Source organism: Phalangium opilio, unplaced genomic scaffold, assembly GCF_054372755.1.
Source record: "Phalangium opilio isolate 3A_F unplaced genomic scaffold, DU_Popi_V2 ptg000105l_1, whole genome shotgun sequence".
NCBI classification, from domain to species: Eukaryota; Metazoa; Arthropoda; class Arachnida; order Opiliones; family Phalangiidae; genus Phalangium; species Phalangium opilio.
In genome coordinates, this window is record NW_028324207.1 from 6834632 (window position 1) to 6857100 (window position 22469).

Genomic DNA, 22469 nt, shown 5'->3' on the forward strand with positions numbered 1-22469 from the left:
TGCCAATTTTAGGTGTTGCTTAATACAATACCATCGGGGAATAAGCTTAGCAAGAGTTAAAATAATCCCACGATAACAAACCTTTAATCGTTAGATAGATCACGTTTTTCACTATAAAATTGATATTAATATCTGTGGTTTCGATTCGGAATTCGATTTTAGAGTTGGAAAAAACCAGGTAAAAATTCAATTGTTTCAAGGTTAATTAGAATCCTTTTTAAGCTATTTTACTAAAAAATAAAAGTAAAAGTTATAATATTAACTTTAAAATACATCATTGACCCAAAAAAGACTCAAATTTCGCGCCATTAGTAAGTTTATCAATTTAGCGGTAAGAGGGCGGTAGCTACGACTACTTATTGGGCGGGAAAGCGAGAAAATGAGACAGCTGTTATGCGAGGTATCGAAATAAATAGGACTTCTCAACAAATTATTGAACATTTTGACTCGGGTATTGTTTTTAATTATATTATCCTATTATCACTTATCACATCTGCGTAAACTTTAATCTAGGTGCATGGATTTAGGCCCTACGTAATGGTAGCTCCTTCAGGGTTGCCACGGAATTTTCAGAACCAAATTCCCTGACCTTTTTCTCAGATTTTCCCTGACCTTTTAGGCCGAAAAAGTGAATGTTTACTGCACGTTTCAAGTGGTTATAATTAAATAAACTCTCAACATTAAATTTTCCCATGTATTTGTTGCACCAAAACAAATAAGAAACATTTTAACTATAAATAACAGTCTAAGAGAGCATTTACTTTACAAAAACAATTCTAGACATTTTTAAGGATTAATCTAGAGTTTTCTGTGTTGAGAGAGCATGAGGAGAAACTTTCATTACTCTTTCAATAAAGACTTATTCCCAGAAGTTTTACCCACTAAATCAAATTCCCTGACTTTTCCCTGACCTTTTCGACCCATTTTTAAATTCCCTGACTTTTCCAGATTTTCCATTATTTCCAGGTACTGTGGCAACCCTGTCCTTTCCTAGGGCCTTTTTTATTCCTCCCATTTGATTATCATTGTTGTTCACATTTGGGTCCAGTGTTCATTCACTACCTCCTTCAGTATTTAGGGTCAGGGTGTTTACATTTACCAGTGATTGTTCACAATTGGGGTCCTCCGAGGGGATTGGGAAATAGGATATTGTGCAAAATTTAAGAGAGTTAAAAAGCTGAAAACAGCGAATTGTGTATAAAGAATCATATTTCATATCCTGAAAGTTTCTGGTGTCTAACGTTAGCTCCACGGAAGTTATTCAAATATTTGCAAAAAGTGTCCATAATTACCAGTACCAACCCTATAGTAACTTCCTCAATCGGTTAGTTTTAAACTTAACTAAACTACATCATTATTTGTAAAGTTATCATAAACTATAGTATCATGATAATATTAATTAAATTAAAGTATAATATTAATTAAATTAAAGTATAATATTAATTAAATTAAAGTATAATATTAATTAAATTAAAGTATAATATTAATTAAATTAAAGTATAATATTAATTAAATTAAAGTATAATATTAATTTAATTAAAGTATAATATTAATTAAATTAAAGTATAATATTAATTAAATTAAAGTAAATTCCTCAATTAACTTACTTGAAACATCATTATTTATAATTATCATTAATCTCACTCGTGAATTTATATTTATTTTAATCTTAATTAAATTACAGAATAATATATATTGAACTATTGTAACTTCCTCAATTTTAATTAAATTAAAGTATAATATTAATTAAATTAAAGTATAATATTTATTAAATTAAAGTATAATATTAATTAATCTACAGTGAATTCCTCAATTAACTTACTTGAAACATCATTATCTACCATTATGATCATTAATCTCACTCGTGAATATATATTTATTTTAATCTTAATTAAATTACAGAATAATATATATTGAACTATTGTAACTTCCTCAATCGGTTAATTTTAAACATCATTATTTATAAAGTTATCATTAATCTCACTTGTAAACGTGGACTGCTCGCTTAACTAAGTAGAGTAGCAGACGAGTTTTCAAGAGACGATATCATTGGTTAACTCATGGTGAACTTTGCCTGCTAATTCGTTTCTCTCTACATTCAAGACTGATAAGGTTTTAGGAAAAGAACTCTAAGCTTCAGACGTGACTTTGAGGCCGACTTAACGTCATATTAACGTGGTAGTGGGCGATTATTTAATTTCTCTCTCTTAGCGCGAAACGCCGCAAACGCGCCTAGACTCGAGATGGATTTCTATCCCAGCTTATATCTCATGAAAGCAAAGGTTTATATAAGCATTCTGTGGCTCAGTTCTAGCGTACCGGGTTTCCGAACTGTAGCGTTAACGTTGGGACGTTCGAATCCCGTCGGGGATTTGGAAATTTGCGAAATAAAATCATATGAAGCTTAGCTACCCTAGGTCCATCTGTTAGCGTTTTAGAGCATTATTTATGAATTATGAATAAATTTGAATAAATTAACGCGAAAAGGCGGGGTTAAGACGCCCAACCAGCCGTAACATAGGATATAATGGGGGAAAAAAGGGGGTAATATAGGGGGGAAAGGCACTAAAAAAAGGGGGAAATGGGGGAAAAGAGGGGAAAAAGAGGGGGGAAAGGGGGAAAAAGTGGGGGTGAAAGGGATAAAAGTGGGGGTAGTAAATCTTCGGTATAAATGCATTAGTTTTTAGCCCATCAATAGATGGCGCTAAAAACTAAAAATCCGAAATATTTTCGACTGAGAGAGGAATAAGTTAACGACCATAGAACGTTGATTGGTCGACACAAGAAGCTAGAGAGAACGCGAGACTGCGTCGGTAATCATAACTGGGCGCTACAGACAGGGTAAAAAATTCATGCTTGCTTTACTAAGGGGACATCTACCGGAGATGATTCTTTCACTAATAATTTTGCAATAGAGATTTTGAGATACTAATTGCAAATAGAGCACTTAAACATAAGGTACATTTTCGTGGAAGTTGTAGGCGTGAGAAGAGGCCTACTAAAACTCAATAATATTTTTCTTAATCGTAAAATGCATTTAAATTGGAGAGCACCCGTAACAACCACCCGATCTAGATACAATGACGCATGAGATTTTGGGATTGAGAAGTACTTGATATGGTTAGGCCTATACTATAGCAACGTTTTCTGGGGTTATTTATCTTATTTATCTTGCTTAAATATATTTCGTTGGTAGAACTCGGCATTATCTATCCATTCTCCACCACATTTTATCTTTATCCATACTATAAAACTACCCACAGAACTTGCTTGTTAAATCATATTATTTCCACAACTTTGTTTATTATATAAAATCGGTTATCCACCAATTTGCGGATAATGGATATGAAATTCCGAGCACTATTCGTTGGTTTTTTAAATCATGACATTTTTTGCATTTAGAAGTACACACAGTATGTCAAATGTTTCCATGAATTTTGTTTTATAGTTTTGTTAAATCAAGAAGTGATATCTAGTTTACTAGGGAGAAGGTATAAATTCGCCTGCACATTTCCAGCTTTATCTCCAGTCCAAACGTAGGTCCGGAATTAATCCCTGCCTCTCAATTACAACCAGCATCTCATTGGTTCTTGAAAACTCACTTCAGCGTGACGCAAATGACGAAAATTAGGTATTTTCCGACTGAGGAGAGGCGAAATAGCCCGACCTCCTTTTACATCCCCAGTTGTATTTTGAAAGGGGGACTGGGACTATAGCGCGCGAATACTTAGGCAACTTATACCTTCTCCCTGAAAAACTAGATATCACTTCTTGGTTAAATATTGTGATTTTTGTTAAAGATGTTAGAATTTTCAGGGAAAATAAATAAATTTTAAAAATTTCTGGTATTTTCGTGATTTTTAACAGACTTTGTTATTTTGAAAGATTTCTTATAACCGATGCCAATTATCCGTCCCCTCGTTTGGGTCCGCTTTGCGGTGTTTTCGCTGAGCGAGTTTCTTAAAGCCCATATTTCCGCTTATCTTAAAGGATCAGTCTCTCGACCCTTTATGCAACAAAAAGAAAGTTTTCAACCCTGTTCCCAGAAAGATAACTTTTCTCGTCTTCTTCATCGTAGGTGCACACAATACTCTACGCAAATCAAGCAGCGCAACCACTTCCCACCCACCCCCGTTTCTTGCCGCTTGTTCCTATAAGTTCTTTCTTAAAAATCTCGCTTACTTGCCTTTTTTGTAACAAAGACGCGATAAAAACTTGAAAAAGAGTTTATAATCACCACTCCATCCCACTAATCCTTTGGCTAGTTGCTCATCAGTCGGATCAATGCAAGCTCCAACGAAATAGTCCAGTAAGGCCGCCAATAAAATTACCAGCAACACAATTTGGGCCTGCAACGAAATAAATAAGGTAGGATTTTAGAAAGACTAGCATGTGAAACACGTAAATATTGTTTCAATAAATTATTCCAAAAACTCAACAATTTCACTTTCTACTTTTCAGAGTGTGGCATAAAATTTTTAAGAGTGTCACATAACACGTTTAGCGTGTCACATAAGACTTTTAAGAGTGTCACTAAATACTCTTAAGAGTGTCACTAAACACTTTTAAGAGTGTCACTAAACACTTTTAAGAGTGTCACTAAACACTTTTAAGAGTGTCACATAGCACGTTTAGCAGTGTTTTATAAAGGTACCATACTGTCTGATACCCAATTTCTTAGTTAATTTTAATTAAGGGATAGAAATATTTTCTTTCATGAATATCATCTTTAAAACATTTTCATTTTCATTTAATACGAACAATTAATTTTTTTCATTGATTATTTTTATTGTGTGGATTGACTTTTATATTAAAATATTAATAAAAATGGAAGACCTTACTTAAAAAATAAATTATTGAATTTCTAACAAACAGTATGATAATTTTCCATGTTTAATTTCAAAAGGACGTGATTTAAAAGTTCTCTTGTGTATGTTTTTACGCTGAAAAAAATGTTTTCTAAATTTTCATCCTTTTAACACATCACTTTCTTAGAGCGTAGACACTTCGAAATATTTTTCTACCGTTTTGGAAGATCAAAATTTTTTTTTTTTTTTTTTTTGCTTGGTCTAGGAAACATTGTGCTGTTAAACATATCAGAATATGCAAACATTGTGCTGTTAAACATATCAGAGTATGCAAACATTGTGCTGTTAAACATATCAGAATATGCAATTATCGTTTTTAAAAGTGGATTAGGTCTTTCAAAACTGTTTCAAAGTGTATAACTTTATTTAGGCCTGGTTTAGTTGTTTATCTGCAGGTAATTAGACGGATTAGGTTCAGTCATAAGGTTTTGGCTTCTGAATTCTTCTTTATACTCCAACTTTTAAACCTTAAAATTTGAACTGCCCTCAAAATTAACAACAAAAAATTAAAGCACATCAACTACAACCTGAGACTACAATTAGACGCTCAAGAGGCCATACTAAATACACAGTAACGTTTTTGGCTGTATTTAGTGAGAAAAGGCGATAACATACAGAATAATTGGATTTAACCGGTTCTTCGGTAAGTTATATCGACAAAAACAATAAACCCATCTTAAAACCACCTGCTTATCGCTGGGTGATTTTAAGAATTATCTCGGAATTCTTCACCGATGTAAAATAAACGTTAAATATGTGGACGCAGCCTTTTTAGAGGGATCAACTAGACAACAATTATTATTGATTTTATACTAATTAATTTTCAAATTAAGTTATAAAAAATCTAGTACAGCAAAACCAGATTGCTTTGGAGAAGTATAACTAAGCTTTTTAGCTAGTGGATCTTGTCAATTTCAAAATTCAATCATAAAAGCTACTTCATCGTTGCCATGACACTGTTCTTCGAAATAAAGGAATATAAGGAAAACTATCTGGAAAAGTAAATGACAGGTCTTATTCGCATTTACGGAACTTGGTTAATTCGAAGTCACTTTTGCAGACTCGTATTTCGTTTATTGAAAAAGATACATGTACGCCTTTCCTTCAAATCTGGAGCACTAAGCATCTTCTTTCTTAGTATGAGAAGAAATAAAAACATTGTCCCGAAAATAGAAGACACTGAGATCATTAAGTTTTTTACGCACTCGGCTACACTTCAATTCAAAGTTATGTTTTTCCGAGGGACAAATAACTGAATTTACAGAATGAGTAGTTATATCCTTTCTGATTTGATTAGACTAACAATAATTAAAATTGTTTATTTTTTAATTAAAGCTTTCCATTCAAGATCGACTAGCTGTAGTATGACCAAGGGTAGTGATCTTGTTGAGAATCTAAGAATGGTGTTTATATGTGATGAAAGTACCTTGTTTCAAAAACCTTATTTTAAACCGTTTGACTGACGTCTGTAGCTTATTAATAAATAACGATAGAAATTCATGGAGAGGTAATATTTTGGTTTCCAAACTTTTTATAAATTAAAAAAGCTATACTGATAAAAGTATTGGAAAGAGAAAACTTAAATATATAAATTTTTCCATAATTTTTCTAATGTTGGAGTTCCGACATTAGAAAAATTCATCCCTCCTCCCAAAAAAGTCATTTTCATACGTTCTTTTGCTCAAGCAGTGCTTGGTGAACAAAAATAGAAAGGATTTGGTACCTTTCATATCAAACCCTCAAAATGTCTCAAAATTCGTCTATGGTCTAACTCCGACATGACCCCGGGAGATAAAGTTGATTTAATCGAATTAAATAGACAAATCCGGAAATTCCAAACAGAGAAACAAAAACTTGGGGAAGAGATCGCCATTGGGGTATTCTCCATCTCGCCAAGAAATAACGGCAGATGGAGCCCAAGGTCACTACACCAGGAACTTCTTGGCGATAGGAAGACTACCCCAATGGCGGCCTCACCCCTATGTTTTGGTTTCTCAGTTTGTAATAAACGAATTTGTCTATAGTTGCAACCAATTTTAAAATTATGCGAGTGATTTGTCCCTCGTTAAAGTCTAGATGATCATCGAGAGGCTAAATAGGCATCGAATGCTTGGAACTAAAATGAGAAATGACGTTCACTGTCAGTGGCGGTACATTAAATAGAATGATGCAGTCGCAACTCGGTAATTCGGGTCAAAGTAAATATTCCAATCCATTCTGTCCCATCATTACGCCCACTCCATTTTCATTCTCACTTTTTAACCCGGACGTCGCCAAAGAGCTCTCATATTTTACCTTCTTTTCTTCTTAAATTCATTCTTACGCTTCGAGTGCAAAAAATAATTCATTTTTCTCGACTATCAGTCTGTTTTTAATATTCGCGAAAATAAGCTAGAAGAAACTTTCGCCTTTGAAAACTTACATTATTGGGACACAGTAAGGTTTAATCATAAATCTATAATGCGTAAGTATGGGTCTGACGTACAGGCATATAATATCGGCGAGACAAAATTGAAGAGAGAGCTTAGAAAAGTTTCTCCTCTAAAGTATGGCCTATTGTGATGTACCTTCTTTGTTTGACTCACGTTAAGGGAAATAAAGAGATGCTTCTCTTTTTTTTAACATAATCGAAGACTAGATGCCTACTAACCCTTTTGTAAAAGATGTGTGCTCGACCCATACTAATAGAGAAAATAATATGCTTATGATTTAAATTTAAAGAAATTCGATTTATTTTCTTTTTTCTATTAAGATGTTTTTTAGAATCACTGACATTGATTTGCAATTACGATGGCTACATGATGTAATACCAATACAAAGGTAGCGTTCATAGACCATAATTTAGGGGGATAGAGTCCATTCCTATGTATGACCACTGTCATTAAACAATACAATAAAGAGTATATTTCACTAAGTGCTACTAAATCTATATAAATCCTGACAGACTGACTGACTGATAATCAACGCCCAGCCCAAATCGCTTGCCCTAGAAGGCTGAAAATTTGCTGGAACGTTACTCATAAGTAGTAGGCGCGTACTAAGAAAGATTTTTCCAATCCGCCGCCATCTTAAAAAATGGCGCCCAGAAATGTAAAAACTCTTAGGCTAAGCAACAAAGTCCGCGCGTTTCAACAGATTTCACAAATTTTTATTACACGGGTTTCCTTTAACCTATAGACGGGCTTAATGGTCTTTTGGGTTCGATTTGTTGCCATCTTTTTAAATGGCGGGCAAAAACTAAAAACCCTTCTTTATGGAATAATGTCCGCGTGAAAAGTAATAAGAAAATGCATCCCTAGGGGCTGACGGGCAACGCCGAGTGCCTTCGCTCCTAGGGTGCTACAAAAATATTAGTCATTAGTAAAATCTACCCATTCTTTGTATCATTTTGATGGAAGTTCTTATTGCACGCGAGCGACGCCGCTGGTAACAGATAGTCATTCTATACAGCTGGTTCAGCCTGTGAATTTTGTGCCTTTGCGCAGCTCTGGTTACTAAAATGCTTTTACAGGTTAAATATATGCCATACCGAATTTACTGCCATCTCGAATTGAGAAAGAGGAGCCCAATTTATATACCACTAAGTGAAGGCTTTACGCTATTTGTTGTCTTCACGTTCATTTGCTACCGCTCTCTTAGAATATGTTTCACAATCCATTTTAGAACCCAAGCTCTACACTGAACATCAATACCTTCCTCGTGCCATGGTTTTTGAACCATCAAAGCTGACGACAGAACTATCTGTGAAATCGCATACGCTGCCTACTCGTGTGCATCCACTAAGTAACTGGGTACCAGCTCTTAACCACACGGAGTACGGAATAGGACAATTTGGTCTCGCCGATTTGGTCCCGTGATTTTTTGGTCTCGGGACTATTTGGTATCGTGATTATTTGGTCTCGGGACTATTTGGCCTCAGGACAATTTGGTCTCGGGACTATTTGGTCTCGGGACTATTTGGTATCGTGATTATTTGGTCCCGGGACGGTTTGGTCTCGTGATTATTTGGTTACCCAATTAGTTGCCTCCTTTTCCAAAGCAATGGTCCCAATAATCCGTTGCCACCTTTTCCAAAATATTCTCCTATTAATTAGCTGCCACCTTTTCTAAAATATTCTCCTTTTAATTAGCTGCTACCTTTTCCAAAATATTCTCCCATTAATTATCTGACACCTTTTCCATAATATTTCTATTATTGCTAATAAATTGTTCGTGGTAAGAGGCGGGCTTTTAATACTCATATAAATATTCTTCTTACCTCCAAACAAGGTTGGGTTGGGTTAGGTCCCGAGAACCATTTGTCCCAAGACCCATTTGTCCCGAGGCCCAATTGCCCCCCGACCCATTTGTCCTGAGACCCAATTGTCCCGAGACCCATTTGTCCCGAGACCAAAACGGCGAGATCAAATTGTCGCGGACCGCACGGAGTAAAATTGACTAGGTTACGCAGCTTACTTGCCCCGTGTATGGGGATCATGGCAATAATTAACTGAGCCAAACCGAGGTGTCTGACAGTCCAAAAAAAGAGTACGAGATTACGAGCTAACAACAATTAATTTCTTCGGCGAGTTTTGTAATTTTTCTTTTCTTAATTTTGGTAGAAGCGCACGTGGGTTTCTTCTCTCCTCAAAGGTTTCGTCACAGGCTACTCGATTTCATGATTTTGTTGAAAGGTACTCGATTTCGTGGTTTGTCATACGCTTGTCGATTTCGTGATTAGGTAGAAGTAGTGGTCGGCGTTTGGACAAGATAATCCACAGAATTTTGGTTAATCAGTTATCCATGGATAATAATCAGATAATTATTCGTGATTACATTGCATTAATCATAGACTTCCCGTGGATAATTTCAAATTATTACGTAGAAGCGTGTTGCTCCCCTCGTTCAGGAAGGAAAATGTCTGCAATAGACTCAATTTTCATTTTCCGTAAATAGCACGCCTCTTGATTGTCGCTGGCATTTTTAATAATCCAAGAACATTTAATAGCCCTTATAAATAAAATAAGAACAGTAGGGTAGTGACGTCCAATTCGGAACACTTTTTGAAAAATATATCATAAAAGAGTTTTTATGAAAAATTTCATAATTATTGTGATTATTTATTTCGAGCTTTCAAATATTATTATTAAGTGAGAAATTAACCTTTGCCAAACAAAGTAATTACGTCGAATTTGGAACAACTGTATGGTACAGTTCTGATATAGTGGGCTATAATTTGGAACGGGGTGGTTCCAATTCAGTACATAGGCTTAAGAAACTCGAAAACTGTTTTGCAATTAAGGATAATATCTTTATTTAAATGAAAGAGTGCAATTGAAATGCTTTAAATATTTAGGTATCGACACATTTGGTTCGAATACATCTATTAGTAGGATCAATTCGATGCTTCCGTTGAGTTTAAATTTTGGGGCTCAATATTTTTGGTTGTTGCTTAACCCGTTAGAGGCCGCTAACAATAGGACGTTTCAAAAACGTACTTTTATTTCTTATTTCAGGGGATACCATGTTTTGGGAAAAGCGAAAGAAGAGTGTTCTAATGTTAAATTTAACCTACCTCTTCTTTAGAAGTTAGTTATTTCTAAGATAGCGTTAATTTGAGGTTTGGTGGAGCTAAATAAAAATAATAAAATCAGACTGATCCGAATTAAGACGTAGTGAACATATTTTTACTAGGATTTATGAGTGAAATATCTTGTCTACAATATTGCATAGGGTTATGAATTGTAGCTAAAGAGTAGTACCTTTGTTTAAATTAATTTGGGTGAGTGTATGTTTCCTGAATAGTTCTGAAAACCATATTGGCTGATACCAATGCAGTAGCATTACCTAAAATTTCCATTTATCTAATCTTCTTAATTTAATTGGGTACTCATCTAATTATTGACATATTTCCTCGGGATCTTTCAATACAATCTTGGAATGGGTTTTAATGGATTCTCGATGAATCCGTTATATTTTGCGCCGTTTTTAATTCTTATGGAAAACCCCAAAATATTGTTAAAGGGATTCTAATAAAAGTGTTCAATATTAGACGCGTTCCAAGTTAGACGTCACCCCCCTAAGTAATGAGTAAGCTAGGAAATCGATTCTAAAATTTTAATTAAGACTATTTTATCATTAAGTCAGGTAATTTTCTATCTCGGGAAATTTCCAATTCATTTTTCGTCTGAGTGCACGCAATATTATAGGAACGATTCGTAGAAACTAATTTAGACCCAAATGAGAATATTTTTTGACATTTACGAAGTCGAAATACGCACTGAGTTAGCTTGTGATATGAAACACTTCAGTTTGTTTGCAATTTGTGGATTTGCTCTGAATGCTTAAAGACTGAGCCGTCTAAATCGAGAGCTTGTCTAAAGTGAAACAATAGAAAGGAAATAAGTAATGGATATTAGAATTCCCAATGGATATACAGCGTCTTTCCTAGAAGTAAGTTTGAAATTGAAACACTTAAATTTATGGTCACTAGCCCTATCTTTGAACACTTTTTATAAAATCAGATGTTTCAGTAACAAATAATTTACCATATTGAACAAGCAGACCAACACATGAAGTTTGAAATATTGCGGATCTATTGGATCCATTTTAAGGCTGCTATGATGCATAATCTTTCAGCAAAATGAGTCTTAGGGAAGCTAGATGACACTTGGAACAGTCACCCCTTTCTAACTTGGAACACGCCTGCCTAATTTAGAATCCCCAAAAAAGTAAATGATAGAAATCCAAGATAAAGTAGCTAATAATGATCAAATGCAACTTATTAATGATCCTCGTTTTCCTTATATAATTTTAAACCGCACTGTCGTCTGCTTAAACCTCCAAAAATTGGCCTTCTTTCGTTTCAATACGGGTAATTTTTGTTAACGAAATGCACCCTAACACTTTTCTTGAACTCTAATAATTAAGTAGAATTTTTTTTATTGAGTTGAATTCAACTCGTTATTTGTAAGGGCTTCTCTTGTAATTCATGTGTTTGCATTGTCCATGAACATACATTACTTCTGTTTGCAGTATTCACCATTTGTTATTTTGAAAAGTGACGGAAAGAAAAGTGGCTTCATGATAAATCTCTTCAATGTTTTAAACACATTCGATATTCTAAAGTAATAAGATATTACTACACTAGAGGTCTTAAGCTATTTGTAATATAAACAATCCTCTACATATTTTTAGTGTTACTCTTTTAGCCAGGGCTGAGAAGTTTTTTGGATCGAGAGTTAATGACTCTTGGAATGGAATTCTAGGAACGCTTCACAAAAATGTAATTTCTGAAACAATTCCTAACATACAGTTTGTTCCAAAAATAGTGTTTGGATCAAAGTATAAGCTATTTTAAGTCCAAAATGTGCTACGAAATTTTGTCCAAAACGCCAAAGTTTACAAGTTATGATTAGAGAGCTTATCAATGAAACTTTCTAATTGAGTAAGAACCTGAAATATAATTGAATTAATGTATCATCCGTAATACAATCGAATTCTAACTTGTTAACTGTGGCACTTGGGGTAATCTCAAGAGTTTTAGAAAGAGGAGTGAACTCTCAATTATGTTTTCCAATGATAAAGTAAATTTTAATACACAGGAAGCGGATTTTTCAATATCTCCGATGTGGTTAATAAGAGATCGTTTCAATTCCTTCCCTACTTCGCACCCCTTTATGACAGCAAGAATCGAAATATTATTTGGCACAAATCATTCAAGTGAAAATGACATTTACTCTGTTGTCGACAAATGGGTAAAAACTCTTCAATATTTCTAAATTTATTTGTAAAAAATTACGAAACACAGTGAAAACTAAACAGAAAATCAAAGCATCTGTTTAACGTTACTTAAGGCAATTACAATGAGTATTGCACGATGATAGTAACAAATTTTATTGCTGTTGATGACACTTGCTCTTATTGGGTTCAGTTTGCTATTATGTGTTTGTTTCAAAAATTGTAAGAATTTATTATATTATTTTTCAAATAACCAAACCTAATGGTACCTAACCTAATACTATTTGGTCCAAATACTCGAACCCCACCAAAAACGACTAACGTTTCTCACATCCCGGTTCTACTGGTCTCTTGGGAACTGCTGCAATGGTACACCGAGTTTACGTTGGGTCCTGATGTTTCTAGAATCTAGTTGAGTTTTCATATTTCTAGTAAAACAGATGTCTATCATCCCAGCTGGGGATGGAACCCAGGATTTTGGATTAGAAGTCCAATATGCTATCCACTACACTACTAGGACACGGCCATTATTGGGTCCTGATGTTTCTAAAATCTAGTTGAGTTTTCATATTTCCTGTAAAAGGAACGATTCTCATCCCAGCTGGGGATCGAACCCAGGACCTTTGGATCAGAAGTCCAATATGCTATCCACTACACCACTGGGACACGGTTATTTTTTTGGTCCTGATGTTTCCCGAATCTAGTATAGTTTTCACATTTCTGGAAAAATGAATGGCTATCATCCCAGCTGGGGATCGAACCCAGGACCTTTGGATTTGAAGTCCAATATACACTACTGGGACACGGTTATTATTTGGTCCTGATGTTTCCCGAATCTAGTTGAGTTTTTTTATTTCTAGTAAAATGAATGGCTATCATCCCAGCTGGGATCGAACCCAGGACCTTTGGATTATAAGTCCAATATGCTATCCACTACACTACTGGGACACGGTTATTGTTTTGTCCTGATGGTGAAGTGGTTAGCACTTTCGCCTCGCAGCAAGAGGGTCCCGGGTTCGATCCCGGACTGTGGCACCGGGTGAAAAACCTGGGAATGAACCCTTCTGTGTAGAGTTTGCAAGTTCTCTCCCCACTTGTTAAAGGAGTTTTCCTCCGCGGTCTTACCCGGTTTCTCCTTTCCATCAAAACTTGCAGAGGTTAACGGTAGTACTTAGTATAGGGCGCTGTCGGTTAGCTGTGGCATAGGGGCTAGCCACCACCTCTCTATGCATTGAAATCGTGACCCATTGAAATATAGCCCACTGGGTGTTATGGACACGAAATAAACTTAGATTATTATTATTATTATTATGTTTCCCGTATCCTGTTGAGTTTTCATATTTCTAGTAAAATGAATGGTTAACATCCCAGCTGGGGATCGAACCCAGGACCTTTGGATTAGAAGTCCAATATGCTATCCACTACACTACTGGGACACGGTTATTATTTGGTCCTGATGTTTCCCGAAACTGGTTGAGTTTTTATATTTCTAGTAAAATGAATGGCTATCATCCCAGCTGGGGATCGAACCCAGGACCTTTGGATTAGAAGTCCAATATGCTATCCACTACACTACTGGGACACGGTTATTGTTTTGTCCTGATGTTTCCCGTATCCTGTTGAGTTTTCATAATTCTAGTAAAATGAATGGTTAACATCGCAGCTGGGGATCGAACCCAGGACCTTTGGATTACAAGTCCAATATGCTATCCACTACACTACTGGGACACGGTCATTGTTGGGTCCTGATGTTTGTAGAATCTAGTTGAGTTTTCATATTTCCTCTAAAATGAATGGTTCACATCAAAGCTGGGGATCGAACCAAGGACCTTTGGATTAAAAGTCCAATATGCTATCCACTACACTACTGGGACACGGTCACCGTTGGGTCCTGATGTTTCTAGAATCTAGTTGGGTTTTCATATTTCTAATAAAACCGATGTCTATCATCCCAGCTGGGGATCGAACCCAGGATTTTGGATTAGAAGTCCAGTATGCCATCCACTACATTACTGGGACACGGTTATTATTAGGTCCTGATGTTTCCCGAATCTAGATGAGTCTTTATATTTCTAGTAAAATGAATGGCTATCATCCCAGCTGGGGATCGAACCCAGGACCTTTGGATTAGAAGTCCAATATGCTATCCACTACACTACTGGGACACGGTCATTGTTGGGTCCTGATGTTTCTAGAATCTAGTTGAGTTTTCATATTTCCTGTAAAAGGAACGATTCTCATCCCAGCTGGGGATCGAACCCAGGACCTTTGGATTAGAAGTCCAATATGCTATACACTACACTACTGGGACACGGTCAATATTGGGTCCTGATGTTTCTAGAATCTAGTTAAGTTTTCATATTTCCTGTAAAAGGATCGATTCTCATCCCAGCTGGGGATCGAACCCAGGACCTTTGGATTAGAAGTCCAATATGCTATCCACTACACTACTGGGACACGGTTATTATTTGGTTTTGATGTTTCCCGAATCTAGTTGAGTTTTCATATTTCTAGTAAAATGATTGGCTATCATCCCAGCTGGGGATCGAACCCAGGACCTTTGGATTAGAAGTCCAATATGCTATCCACTACACTACTGGGACACGGTTATTGTATGGTCCTGATGTTTCCCGAATCTAGTTGAGTTTTCATATTTCTAGTAAAATGACTGTCTATCATCCCAGCTGGGGATCGAACCCAGGACCTTTGGATTAGAAGTCCAATATGCTACCCACTACACTACTGGGACACGGCCATTGTTGGGTCCTGATGTTTCTAGAATCTAGTTGAGTTTTCAAATTTCTAGCAAAACGGATGTCTATCATCTCAGCTGGGGATCGAACCCGGGATTTTGGATTAGAAGTCCAATATGCTATCCACTACACTACTGGGACACGGTCACAGTTGGGTCCTGATGTTTCTAGAATATAGTTGGGTTTTCATATTTCTAATAAAACCGATGTCTATCATCCCAGCTGGGGATCGAACCCGGGATTTTGGATTAGAAGTCCAATATGCTATCCACTACACTACTGCGACACGGCCATTGTTGGGTCCTGATGTTTCTAGAATCTAGTTGAGTTTTCATATTTCCTGTAAAAGGAACGATTCTCATCCCAGCTGGGGATCGAACCCAGGACCTTTGGATTAGAAGTCCAATATGCTATCCACTACACTACTGGGACACGGTTATTGTTTTGTCCTGATGTTTCTCGTATCCTGTTGAATTTTCATATTTCTAGTAAAATGAATGGTTAACATCCCAGCTGGGGATCGAACCCAGGACCTTTGGATTAGAAGTCCAATATGCTATCCACTACACTACTGGGACACGGTTATTATTTGGTTTTGATGTTTCCGAATCTAGTTGAGTTTTCATATTTCTAGTAAAATGATTGGCTATCATCCCAGCTGGGGATCGAACCCAGGACCTTTGGATAAGAAGTCCAATATGCTATCCACTACACTACTGGGACACGGTCATTGTTGGGTCCTGATGTTTGTAGAATCTAGTTGAGTTTTCATATTTCTAGTAAAATGAATGTCTATCATCCCAGCTGGGGATCGAACCCAGGACCTTTGGATTAGAAGTCCAATATGCTACCCACTACACTACTGGGACACGGCCATTGTTGGGTCCTGATGTTTCTAGAATCTAGTTGAGTTTTCAAATTTCTAGCAAAACGGATGTCTATCATCCCAGCTGGGGATCGAACCCGGGATTTTGGATTAGAAGTCCAATATGCTATCCACTACACTACTGGGACACGGCCATTGTTGGGTCCTGATGTTTCTAGAATCTAGTTGAGTTTTCATATTTCCTGTAAAAGGAACGATTCTCATCCCAGCTGGGGATCGAACCCAGGACCTTTGGATGAGAAGTCCAATATGCTATCCACTACACTACTGGGACACGGTTATTGTTTTGTCCTGATGTTTCCCGTATCCTGTTGAGTTTTCATATTTCTAGTAAAATGAATGGTTAACATCCCAGCTGGGGGTCGAACCCAGGACCTTTGGATTAGAAGTCCAATATGCTAGCCACTACACTACTGGGACACGGTTATTATTTGGTCCTGATGTTTCCCGAATCTAGTTGAGTTTTTATATTTCTAGCAAAATGAATGGCTATCATCCCAGCTGGGGATCGAACCCAGGACCTTTGGATTAGAAGTCCAATATGCTATCCACTACACTACTGGGACCCGGTCATTGCTGGGTCCTGATGTTTGTAGAATCTAGTTGAGTTTTCATATTTCCTATAAAAGAATGGTTCTCATCAAAGCTGGCGATCGAACCAAGGACCTTTGTATTAGTAGTCCAATATGCTATCCACTACACTACTGGGACAAGGTTATTGTTTTGACCTGATGTTTCCCGTATCCTGTTGAGTTTTCATATTTCTAGTAAAATGAATGGTTTACATCCCATCTGGGGATCGAACCCAGGACCTTTGGATTAGAAGTCCAATATGCTATCCACTACACTACTGGGACACGGTCATTGCTGGGTCCTGATGTTTGTAGAATCTAGTTGAGTTTTCATATTTCCTATAAAATGAATGGTTCTCATCAAAGCTGGCGATCGAACCAAGGACCTTTGGATTAGTAATCCAATATGCTATTCACTACACTACTGGGACACGGTTATTGTTTTGACCTGATGTTTCCCGTATCCTGTTGAGTTTTCATATTTCTAGTAAAATGAATGGTTAACATCCCATCTGGGGATCGAACCCAGGAACTTTGGATTAGAAGTCCATTATGCTATCCACTACACTACTGGGACACGGTCACAGTTGGGTCCTGATGTTTCTAGAATATAGTTGGGTTTTCATATTTCTAATAAAACCGATGTCTATCATCCCAGCTGGGGCTCGAACCCAGGATTTTGGATTAGAAGTCCAGTATGCTATCCACTACATTACTGGGACACGGTTATTATTAGGTCCTGATGTTTCTAGAATCTAGTTGAGTTTTCATATTTCTAGTAAAACGGATGTCTATCATCCCAGCTGGGGATCGAACCCGGGATTTTGGATTAGAAGTCCAATATGCTATCCACTACACTACTGGGACACGGCCATTGTTGGGTCCTGATGTTTCTAGAATCTAGTTGAGTTTTCATATTTCCTGTAAAAGGAACGATTCTCATCCCAGCTGGGGATCGAACCCAGGACCTTTGGATGAGAAGTCCAATATGCTATCCACTACACTACTGGGACACGGTTTTACTGGGTCCTGATGTTTCTAGAATCTAGTTGAGTTTTCATATTTCCTGTAAAAGGAACGATTCTCATCCCAGCTGAGGATCGAACCCAGGACCTTTGGATTAGAAGTCCAATATGATATCCACTACACTACTGGGCCACGGTTATTGTTTTGTCCTGATGTTTCTCGTATCCTGTTGAATTTTCATATTTCTAGTAAAATGAATGGTTAACATCCCAGCTGGGAATCGAACCCAGGACCTTTGGATTAGAAGTCCAATATGCTATCCACTACACTACTGGGACACGGTTATTAGTAGGTCCTGATGTTTCCCGAATCTAGTTGAGTTTTCATATTTCTAGTAAAATGATTGGCTATCATCCCAGCTGGGGATCGAACCAAGGACCTTTGGATTAGAAGTCCAATATGCTATCCACTACACTACTGGGACACGGTTATTATTTGGTCCTGATGTTTCCCGAATCTAGTTGAGTTTTTATATTTCTAGCAAAATGAATGGCTATCATCCCAGCTGGGGATCGAACCCAGGAACTTTGGATTAGAATCCCAATATGCTATCCACTACACTACTGGGACACAGTTATTGTTTTGTCGCGATGTTTCCCGTATCCTGTTGAGTTTTCATATTTCCTGTATAAGGAACGATTCTCATCCCAGCTGGGGATCGAACCCAGGATTTTGGATTAGAAGTCCAGTATGCTATCCACTACACTACTGGGACACGGATATTATTAGGTCCTGTTGTTTTCCGAATCTAGTTGAGTTTTCATATTTCTAGTAAAATGATTGGCTGTCATCCCAGCTGGGGATCGAACCCAGGACCTTTGGATTAGAAGTCCAATATGCTATCCGCTACACTACTGGGACACAGTTATTGTTTTGTCCTGATGTTTCCCGTATCCTGTTGAATTTTCATATTTCTAGTAAAATGAATGGTTAACATCCCAGCTGGGGATCGAACCCAGGACCTTTGGATTAGAAGTCCAATATGCTATCCACTACACTACTGGAACACGGTTATTATTAGGACCTGATGTTTCCCGAATCTAGTTGAGTTTTCATATTTCTAGTAAAATGATTGGCTATCATCCCAGCTGGGGATCGAACCCAGGACCTTTGGACTAGAAGTCCAATATGCTATCCACTACACTACTGGGACACGGTTTTTAATGGGTCCTGATGTTTCTAGAATCTAGTTGAGTTTTCATATTTCCTGTAAAAGGAACGATTCTCATCCCAGCTGGGGAGCGAACCCAGGACCTTTGGATTAGAAGTCCAATATGCTATCCACTACACTACTGGGACACGGTTATTGTTTCGTCGTGATGTTTCCCGAATCTAGTTGAGTTTTCATATTTCTAGTAAAATGAATGTCTATCATCCCAGCTGGGGATCGAACCCAGGACTTTGGATAAGAAGTCCAATATGCTATCCACTACCCTACTGACACGGCCATTGTTGGGGCCTGATGTTTCTAAAATCTAGTTGAGTTTTCATATTTCCTGTAAAAGGAACGATTCTCATCCCAGCTGGGGATCGAACCTAGGACCTTTGGATCAGAAGTCCAATATGCTATCCACTACACTACTGGGACACGGATATTATTCGGTTTTGATGTTTCCCGAATCGAGTTGAGTTTTCATATTTCTAGTAAAATGAATGGTTAACATCCCAGCTAAGGATCGAACCCAGGACCTTTGGATTAGAAGTCCAATATGCTATCCACTACACTACTGGGACACGGTTGTTTTGGGGCCTGATGTTTCCCGATCTAGTTGAGTTTTCACATTTCTGGAAAAATGAATGGCTATCATCTCAGCTGGGGATCGAACCCAGGACCTTTGGATTAGAAGTCCAATATACACTACTGGGACACGGTTATTATTTGGTCCTGATGTTTCCCGAATCTAGTTGAGTTTTTTATTTCTAGTAAAATGAATGGCTATCATCCCAGCTGGGATCGAACCCAGGACCTTTGGATTAGAAGTCCAATATGCTATCCACTACACTACTGGGACACGGATTTTATTCGGTTTTGATGTTTCCCGAATCGAGTTGAGTTTTCATATTTCTAGTAAAATGAATGGTTAACATCCCAGCTAAGGATCGAACCCAGGACCTTTGGATTAAAAGTCCAATATGCTATCCACTACACTACTGGGACACGGTTATTATTTTGTCCTGATGTTTCCCGAAACTGGTTGAGTTTTTATAATTCTAGTAAAATGAATGGCTATCATCCCAGCTGGGGATCGAACCCAGGACCTTTGGATTAGAAGTCCAATATGCTATCCACTACACTACTGGGACACGGATATTATTCGGTTTTGATGTTTCCCGAATCTAGTTGAGTTTTCATATTTCTAGTAAAATGAATGGTTAACATCCCAGCTAAGGATCGAACCCAAGACCTTTGGATTAGAAGTCCAATATGCTATCCACTACAAAACTGGGACACGGTCATTGCTGGGTCCTGATGTTTGTAGAATCTAGTTGAGTTTTCATATTTCCTCTAAAATGAATGGTTCACATCAAAGCTGGGGATCGAACCAAGGACCTTTGGGTTAGAAGTCCAATATGCTATCCACTACACTACTGCGATGCGGTCATTGTTGGGTCCTGATGTTTCTAGAATCTAGTTGAGTTTTCATATTTCCTGTAAAAGGAACGACTCTCATCCCAGCTGGGGATCGAACCCAGGACATTTGGATCAGAAGTCCAATATGCTATCCACTACACTACTGGGACACGGTCATTGTTGGGTCCTGATGTTTCTAGAATCTAGTTGAGTTTTCATATTTCCTGTAAAAGGAACGATTCTCATCCCAGCTGGGGATCGAACCCAGGACCTTTGGATTAGAAGTCCAATATGCTATCCACTACACTACTGGGACACTGTTATAATTTGGTTTTGATGTTTTCCGAATCTAGTTGAGTTTTCATATTTCTAGTAAAATGATTGGCTATCATCCCAGCTGGGGATCGAACCCAGGACCTTTGGATTAGAAGTCCAATATGCTATCCACTACACTACTGGGACACGGTTATTGTTTGGTCCTGATGTTTCCCGAATCTAGTTGAGTTTTCATATTTCTAGTAAAATGAATGTCTATCATCCCAGCTGGGGATCGAACCCAGGACCTTTGGATTAGAAGTCCAATATGCTATCCACTACACTACTGGGACACGGCCATTGTTGGGTCCAGATGTTTCTAGAATCTAGTTGAGTTTTCATATTTCCTGTAAAAGGAACGATTCTCATCCCAGCTGGAGATCGAACCCAGGCCCTTTGGATTAGAAGTCCAATATGCTAGCCACTACACTACTGGGACACGGTTATTCTACAGGGCCGGTAGGCCCTTGTAGATATGACTTGATACTCTTTTGTAACGTTAAATCAAAATTCACATGCTTTTACCAATTTTCCTATGGAGATTAACATGGGGTTTTTCGTGATATTTAACCACCTCTAACTGAAAAACTAGAGCGAAGTTACTTTTCGGAATACTCTTAATTTAACAATTAAGTTTTCAGGGTGTGCGATCGGCTAGTCTAATCAGAAACGATTAAGTCTAAGTATGTTAATTTTAGTTAATTACAGAAGTACTTGTTTCGACCATCGTGATTGGACATAATAATAATGCTAGAGCTCTTCGAAAACTCAAAATAACCAAGTATCTATGGTGTAGTGGTTATCACGTCCGCTTTACACTCGGAAGGTCCCAGGTTCGAGCCCTGGTAGATACATGACTTGACTATCGTTATTGGACACAATAATAAGCTAGATCTCTTCGAAAACTCAGAATAACCAAGTATTCATTGTGTAATGGTTATCACGTTCGCTTTACACGCGGAAGGTCCCGGGTTCGAGCCCTGGTAGATACATGTTTAGACCATCGTGATTGGACATAATAATAAGCTAGATCTCTTAGGAATCTCAGTATTACCAGGTACGTGTAGTGTAGTGGTTATCTCGTCCGCCTAACACGCGGAAGGTGCAACGTTTGGGCCCTGCTAGATACATGTTTTGACCATCGTAATTGGACATAATAATAAGCGGTAAAGAAAACATAATTACTCAAAATTTAATTACATTAAGACTGAAGCGACAGATATTATATAAAAACGTCTTGGTTTGGACCAAGGCCGAAAAAACAAACGATATGTGTGAGGTTTATCAATTGACTGAAGTTTCAGATATTGAAATTTTTTCTACTTATTTTTATACACTCAATCCTTAATCAATATTTAATTCAATCAACTGATTTTACTGTTAATCGACCTAGTCCCTCTAAATTAATTTAAAAAATTACATATCTACGCTTTTTCAAGAACAATTACATTTTCCGAAAACATTTTATCATGAAATTAATTATTTTGAAGGGATTTCGTGTCGATACTCACTAACTTGTGAGCATCTTGACCGACATAGTTTTAATTGTTGCTGGCTTGACAAATTTTCAAGTTTGCACCAAAAGAAGTTTAAATCTGTTTTAAGTTGTTGATAAGACTGTCGTTTAGAGTGAATGTCGTCTACTTAAGACAAAGCAACAAAGTTTATCCTGTGTGGTAAAGGGTAAAGATCACATAAACAGAAATACTTCGCAGAATTGTTATATTCATTTCCCGCGGAAATAATATGGTTAAACAA

At 37.2% G+C, this 22469-nt stretch overlaps 1 protein-coding gene and 44 non-coding genes across 49 annotated transcripts in view; 1 reads left to right on the forward strand and 44 right to left on the reverse strand.

The window, feature by feature from the left end:
• Positions 1-22469, reverse strand: part of LOC149628482 (solute carrier family 12 member 2-like) — a 223797-nt gene that overhangs the window by 50516 nt on the left and 150812 nt on the right. For all 5 annotated transcript variants that reach the window (XM_089851414.1, XM_089851413.1, XM_089851415.1 and 2 more), the window contains one exon: positions 4238-4349. In XM_089851414.1, coding sequence (XP_089707540.1) covers positions 4238-4349 — 112 coding nt within the window. The remainder of the gene's footprint in view (positions 1-4237; positions 4350-22469) is intronic.
• On the reverse strand, positions 13036-13107 carry TRNAR-UCU (transfer RNA arginine (anticodon UCU)). Its single transcript has one exon. It is a non-coding gene; the product is annotated as a tRNA-Arg (tRNA).
• Positions 13181-13253, reverse strand: TRNAR-UCU (transfer RNA arginine (anticodon UCU)). The gene has a single exon. It is a non-coding gene; the product is annotated as a tRNA-Arg (tRNA).
• TRNAI-UAU (transfer RNA isoleucine (anticodon UAU)) lies at positions 13464-13535 on the reverse strand. Its single transcript has one exon. It is a non-coding gene; the product is annotated as a tRNA-Ile (tRNA).
• Positions 13951-14023, reverse strand: TRNAR-UCU (transfer RNA arginine (anticodon UCU)). The gene has a single exon. It is a non-coding gene; the product is annotated as a tRNA-Arg (tRNA).
• On the reverse strand, positions 14097-14169 carry TRNAR-UCU (transfer RNA arginine (anticodon UCU)). The gene has a single exon. It is a non-coding gene; the product is annotated as a tRNA-Arg (tRNA).
• TRNAT-UGU (transfer RNA threonine (anticodon UGU)) lies at positions 14243-14315 on the reverse strand. Its single transcript has one exon. It is a non-coding gene; the product is annotated as a tRNA-Thr (tRNA).
• Positions 14680-14752, reverse strand: TRNAR-UCU (transfer RNA arginine (anticodon UCU)). The gene has a single exon. It is a non-coding gene; the product is annotated as a tRNA-Arg (tRNA).
• On the reverse strand, positions 14826-14898 carry TRNAR-UCU (transfer RNA arginine (anticodon UCU)). The gene has a single exon. It is a non-coding gene; the product is annotated as a tRNA-Arg (tRNA).
• TRNAR-UCU (transfer RNA arginine (anticodon UCU)) lies at positions 14972-15044 on the reverse strand. The gene has a single exon. It is a non-coding gene; the product is annotated as a tRNA-Arg (tRNA).
• On the reverse strand, positions 15118-15190 carry TRNAR-UCU (transfer RNA arginine (anticodon UCU)). The gene has a single exon. It is a non-coding gene; the product is annotated as a tRNA-Arg (tRNA).
• On the reverse strand, positions 15264-15336 carry TRNAR-UCU (transfer RNA arginine (anticodon UCU)). The gene has a single exon. It is a non-coding gene; the product is annotated as a tRNA-Arg (tRNA).
• Positions 15410-15481, reverse strand: TRNAR-UCU (transfer RNA arginine (anticodon UCU)). Its single transcript has one exon. It is a non-coding gene; the product is annotated as a tRNA-Arg (tRNA).
• On the reverse strand, positions 15555-15626 carry TRNAR-UCU (transfer RNA arginine (anticodon UCU)). Its single transcript has one exon. It is a non-coding gene; the product is annotated as a tRNA-Arg (tRNA).
• TRNAR-UCU (transfer RNA arginine (anticodon UCU)) lies at positions 15700-15772 on the reverse strand. The gene has a single exon. It is a non-coding gene; the product is annotated as a tRNA-Arg (tRNA).
• TRNAR-UCU (transfer RNA arginine (anticodon UCU)) lies at positions 15846-15918 on the reverse strand. The gene has a single exon. It is a non-coding gene; the product is annotated as a tRNA-Arg (tRNA).
• TRNAR-UCU (transfer RNA arginine (anticodon UCU)) lies at positions 15991-16063 on the reverse strand. The gene has a single exon. It is a non-coding gene; the product is annotated as a tRNA-Arg (tRNA).
• TRNAR-UCU (transfer RNA arginine (anticodon UCU)) lies at positions 16137-16209 on the reverse strand. Its single transcript has one exon. It is a non-coding gene; the product is annotated as a tRNA-Arg (tRNA).
• TRNAR-UCU (transfer RNA arginine (anticodon UCU)) lies at positions 16283-16354 on the reverse strand. The gene has a single exon. It is a non-coding gene; the product is annotated as a tRNA-Arg (tRNA).
• On the reverse strand, positions 16428-16500 carry TRNAR-UCU (transfer RNA arginine (anticodon UCU)). The gene has a single exon. It is a non-coding gene; the product is annotated as a tRNA-Arg (tRNA).
• Positions 16574-16646, reverse strand: TRNAR-UCU (transfer RNA arginine (anticodon UCU)). The gene has a single exon. It is a non-coding gene; the product is annotated as a tRNA-Arg (tRNA).
• On the reverse strand, positions 16720-16792 carry TRNAR-UCU (transfer RNA arginine (anticodon UCU)). The gene has a single exon. It is a non-coding gene; the product is annotated as a tRNA-Arg (tRNA).
• Positions 17011-17083, reverse strand: TRNAR-UCU (transfer RNA arginine (anticodon UCU)). The gene has a single exon. It is a non-coding gene; the product is annotated as a tRNA-Arg (tRNA).
• Positions 17449-17520, reverse strand: TRNAR-UCU (transfer RNA arginine (anticodon UCU)). The gene has a single exon. It is a non-coding gene; the product is annotated as a tRNA-Arg (tRNA).
• On the reverse strand, positions 17594-17665 carry TRNAR-UCU (transfer RNA arginine (anticodon UCU)). The gene has a single exon. It is a non-coding gene; the product is annotated as a tRNA-Arg (tRNA).
• TRNAR-UCU (transfer RNA arginine (anticodon UCU)) lies at positions 17739-17811 on the reverse strand. Its single transcript has one exon. It is a non-coding gene; the product is annotated as a tRNA-Arg (tRNA).
• Positions 17884-17956, reverse strand: TRNAR-UCU (transfer RNA arginine (anticodon UCU)). Its single transcript has one exon. It is a non-coding gene; the product is annotated as a tRNA-Arg (tRNA).
• Positions 18030-18102, reverse strand: TRNAR-UCU (transfer RNA arginine (anticodon UCU)). Its single transcript has one exon. It is a non-coding gene; the product is annotated as a tRNA-Arg (tRNA).
• On the reverse strand, positions 18176-18248 carry TRNAR-UCU (transfer RNA arginine (anticodon UCU)). Its single transcript has one exon. It is a non-coding gene; the product is annotated as a tRNA-Arg (tRNA).
• Positions 18322-18394, reverse strand: TRNAR-UCU (transfer RNA arginine (anticodon UCU)). The gene has a single exon. It is a non-coding gene; the product is annotated as a tRNA-Arg (tRNA).
• On the reverse strand, positions 18468-18539 carry TRNAR-UCU (transfer RNA arginine (anticodon UCU)). The gene has a single exon. It is a non-coding gene; the product is annotated as a tRNA-Arg (tRNA).
• TRNAR-UCU (transfer RNA arginine (anticodon UCU)) lies at positions 18613-18685 on the reverse strand. Its single transcript has one exon. It is a non-coding gene; the product is annotated as a tRNA-Arg (tRNA).
• On the reverse strand, positions 18759-18831 carry TRNAR-UCU (transfer RNA arginine (anticodon UCU)). The gene has a single exon. It is a non-coding gene; the product is annotated as a tRNA-Arg (tRNA).
• Positions 18905-18977, reverse strand: TRNAR-UCU (transfer RNA arginine (anticodon UCU)). The gene has a single exon. It is a non-coding gene; the product is annotated as a tRNA-Arg (tRNA).
• TRNAR-UCU (transfer RNA arginine (anticodon UCU)) lies at positions 19051-19123 on the reverse strand. Its single transcript has one exon. It is a non-coding gene; the product is annotated as a tRNA-Arg (tRNA).
• TRNAR-UCU (transfer RNA arginine (anticodon UCU)) lies at positions 19340-19412 on the reverse strand. Its single transcript has one exon. It is a non-coding gene; the product is annotated as a tRNA-Arg (tRNA).
• Positions 19486-19558, reverse strand: TRNAR-UCU (transfer RNA arginine (anticodon UCU)). Its single transcript has one exon. It is a non-coding gene; the product is annotated as a tRNA-Arg (tRNA).
• TRNAR-UCU (transfer RNA arginine (anticodon UCU)) lies at positions 19765-19836 on the reverse strand. Its single transcript has one exon. It is a non-coding gene; the product is annotated as a tRNA-Arg (tRNA).
• On the reverse strand, positions 20056-20128 carry TRNAR-UCU (transfer RNA arginine (anticodon UCU)). The gene has a single exon. It is a non-coding gene; the product is annotated as a tRNA-Arg (tRNA).
• On the reverse strand, positions 20494-20566 carry TRNAR-UCU (transfer RNA arginine (anticodon UCU)). Its single transcript has one exon. It is a non-coding gene; the product is annotated as a tRNA-Arg (tRNA).
• TRNAR-UCU (transfer RNA arginine (anticodon UCU)) lies at positions 20640-20712 on the reverse strand. Its single transcript has one exon. It is a non-coding gene; the product is annotated as a tRNA-Arg (tRNA).
• TRNAR-UCU (transfer RNA arginine (anticodon UCU)) lies at positions 20786-20858 on the reverse strand. The gene has a single exon. It is a non-coding gene; the product is annotated as a tRNA-Arg (tRNA).
• Positions 20932-21004, reverse strand: TRNAR-UCU (transfer RNA arginine (anticodon UCU)). The gene has a single exon. It is a non-coding gene; the product is annotated as a tRNA-Arg (tRNA).
• TRNAR-UCU (transfer RNA arginine (anticodon UCU)) lies at positions 21078-21150 on the reverse strand. Its single transcript has one exon. It is a non-coding gene; the product is annotated as a tRNA-Arg (tRNA).
• TRNAV-UAC (transfer RNA valine (anticodon UAC)) lies at positions 21493-21565 on the forward strand. Its single transcript has one exon. It is a non-coding gene; the product is annotated as a tRNA-Val (tRNA).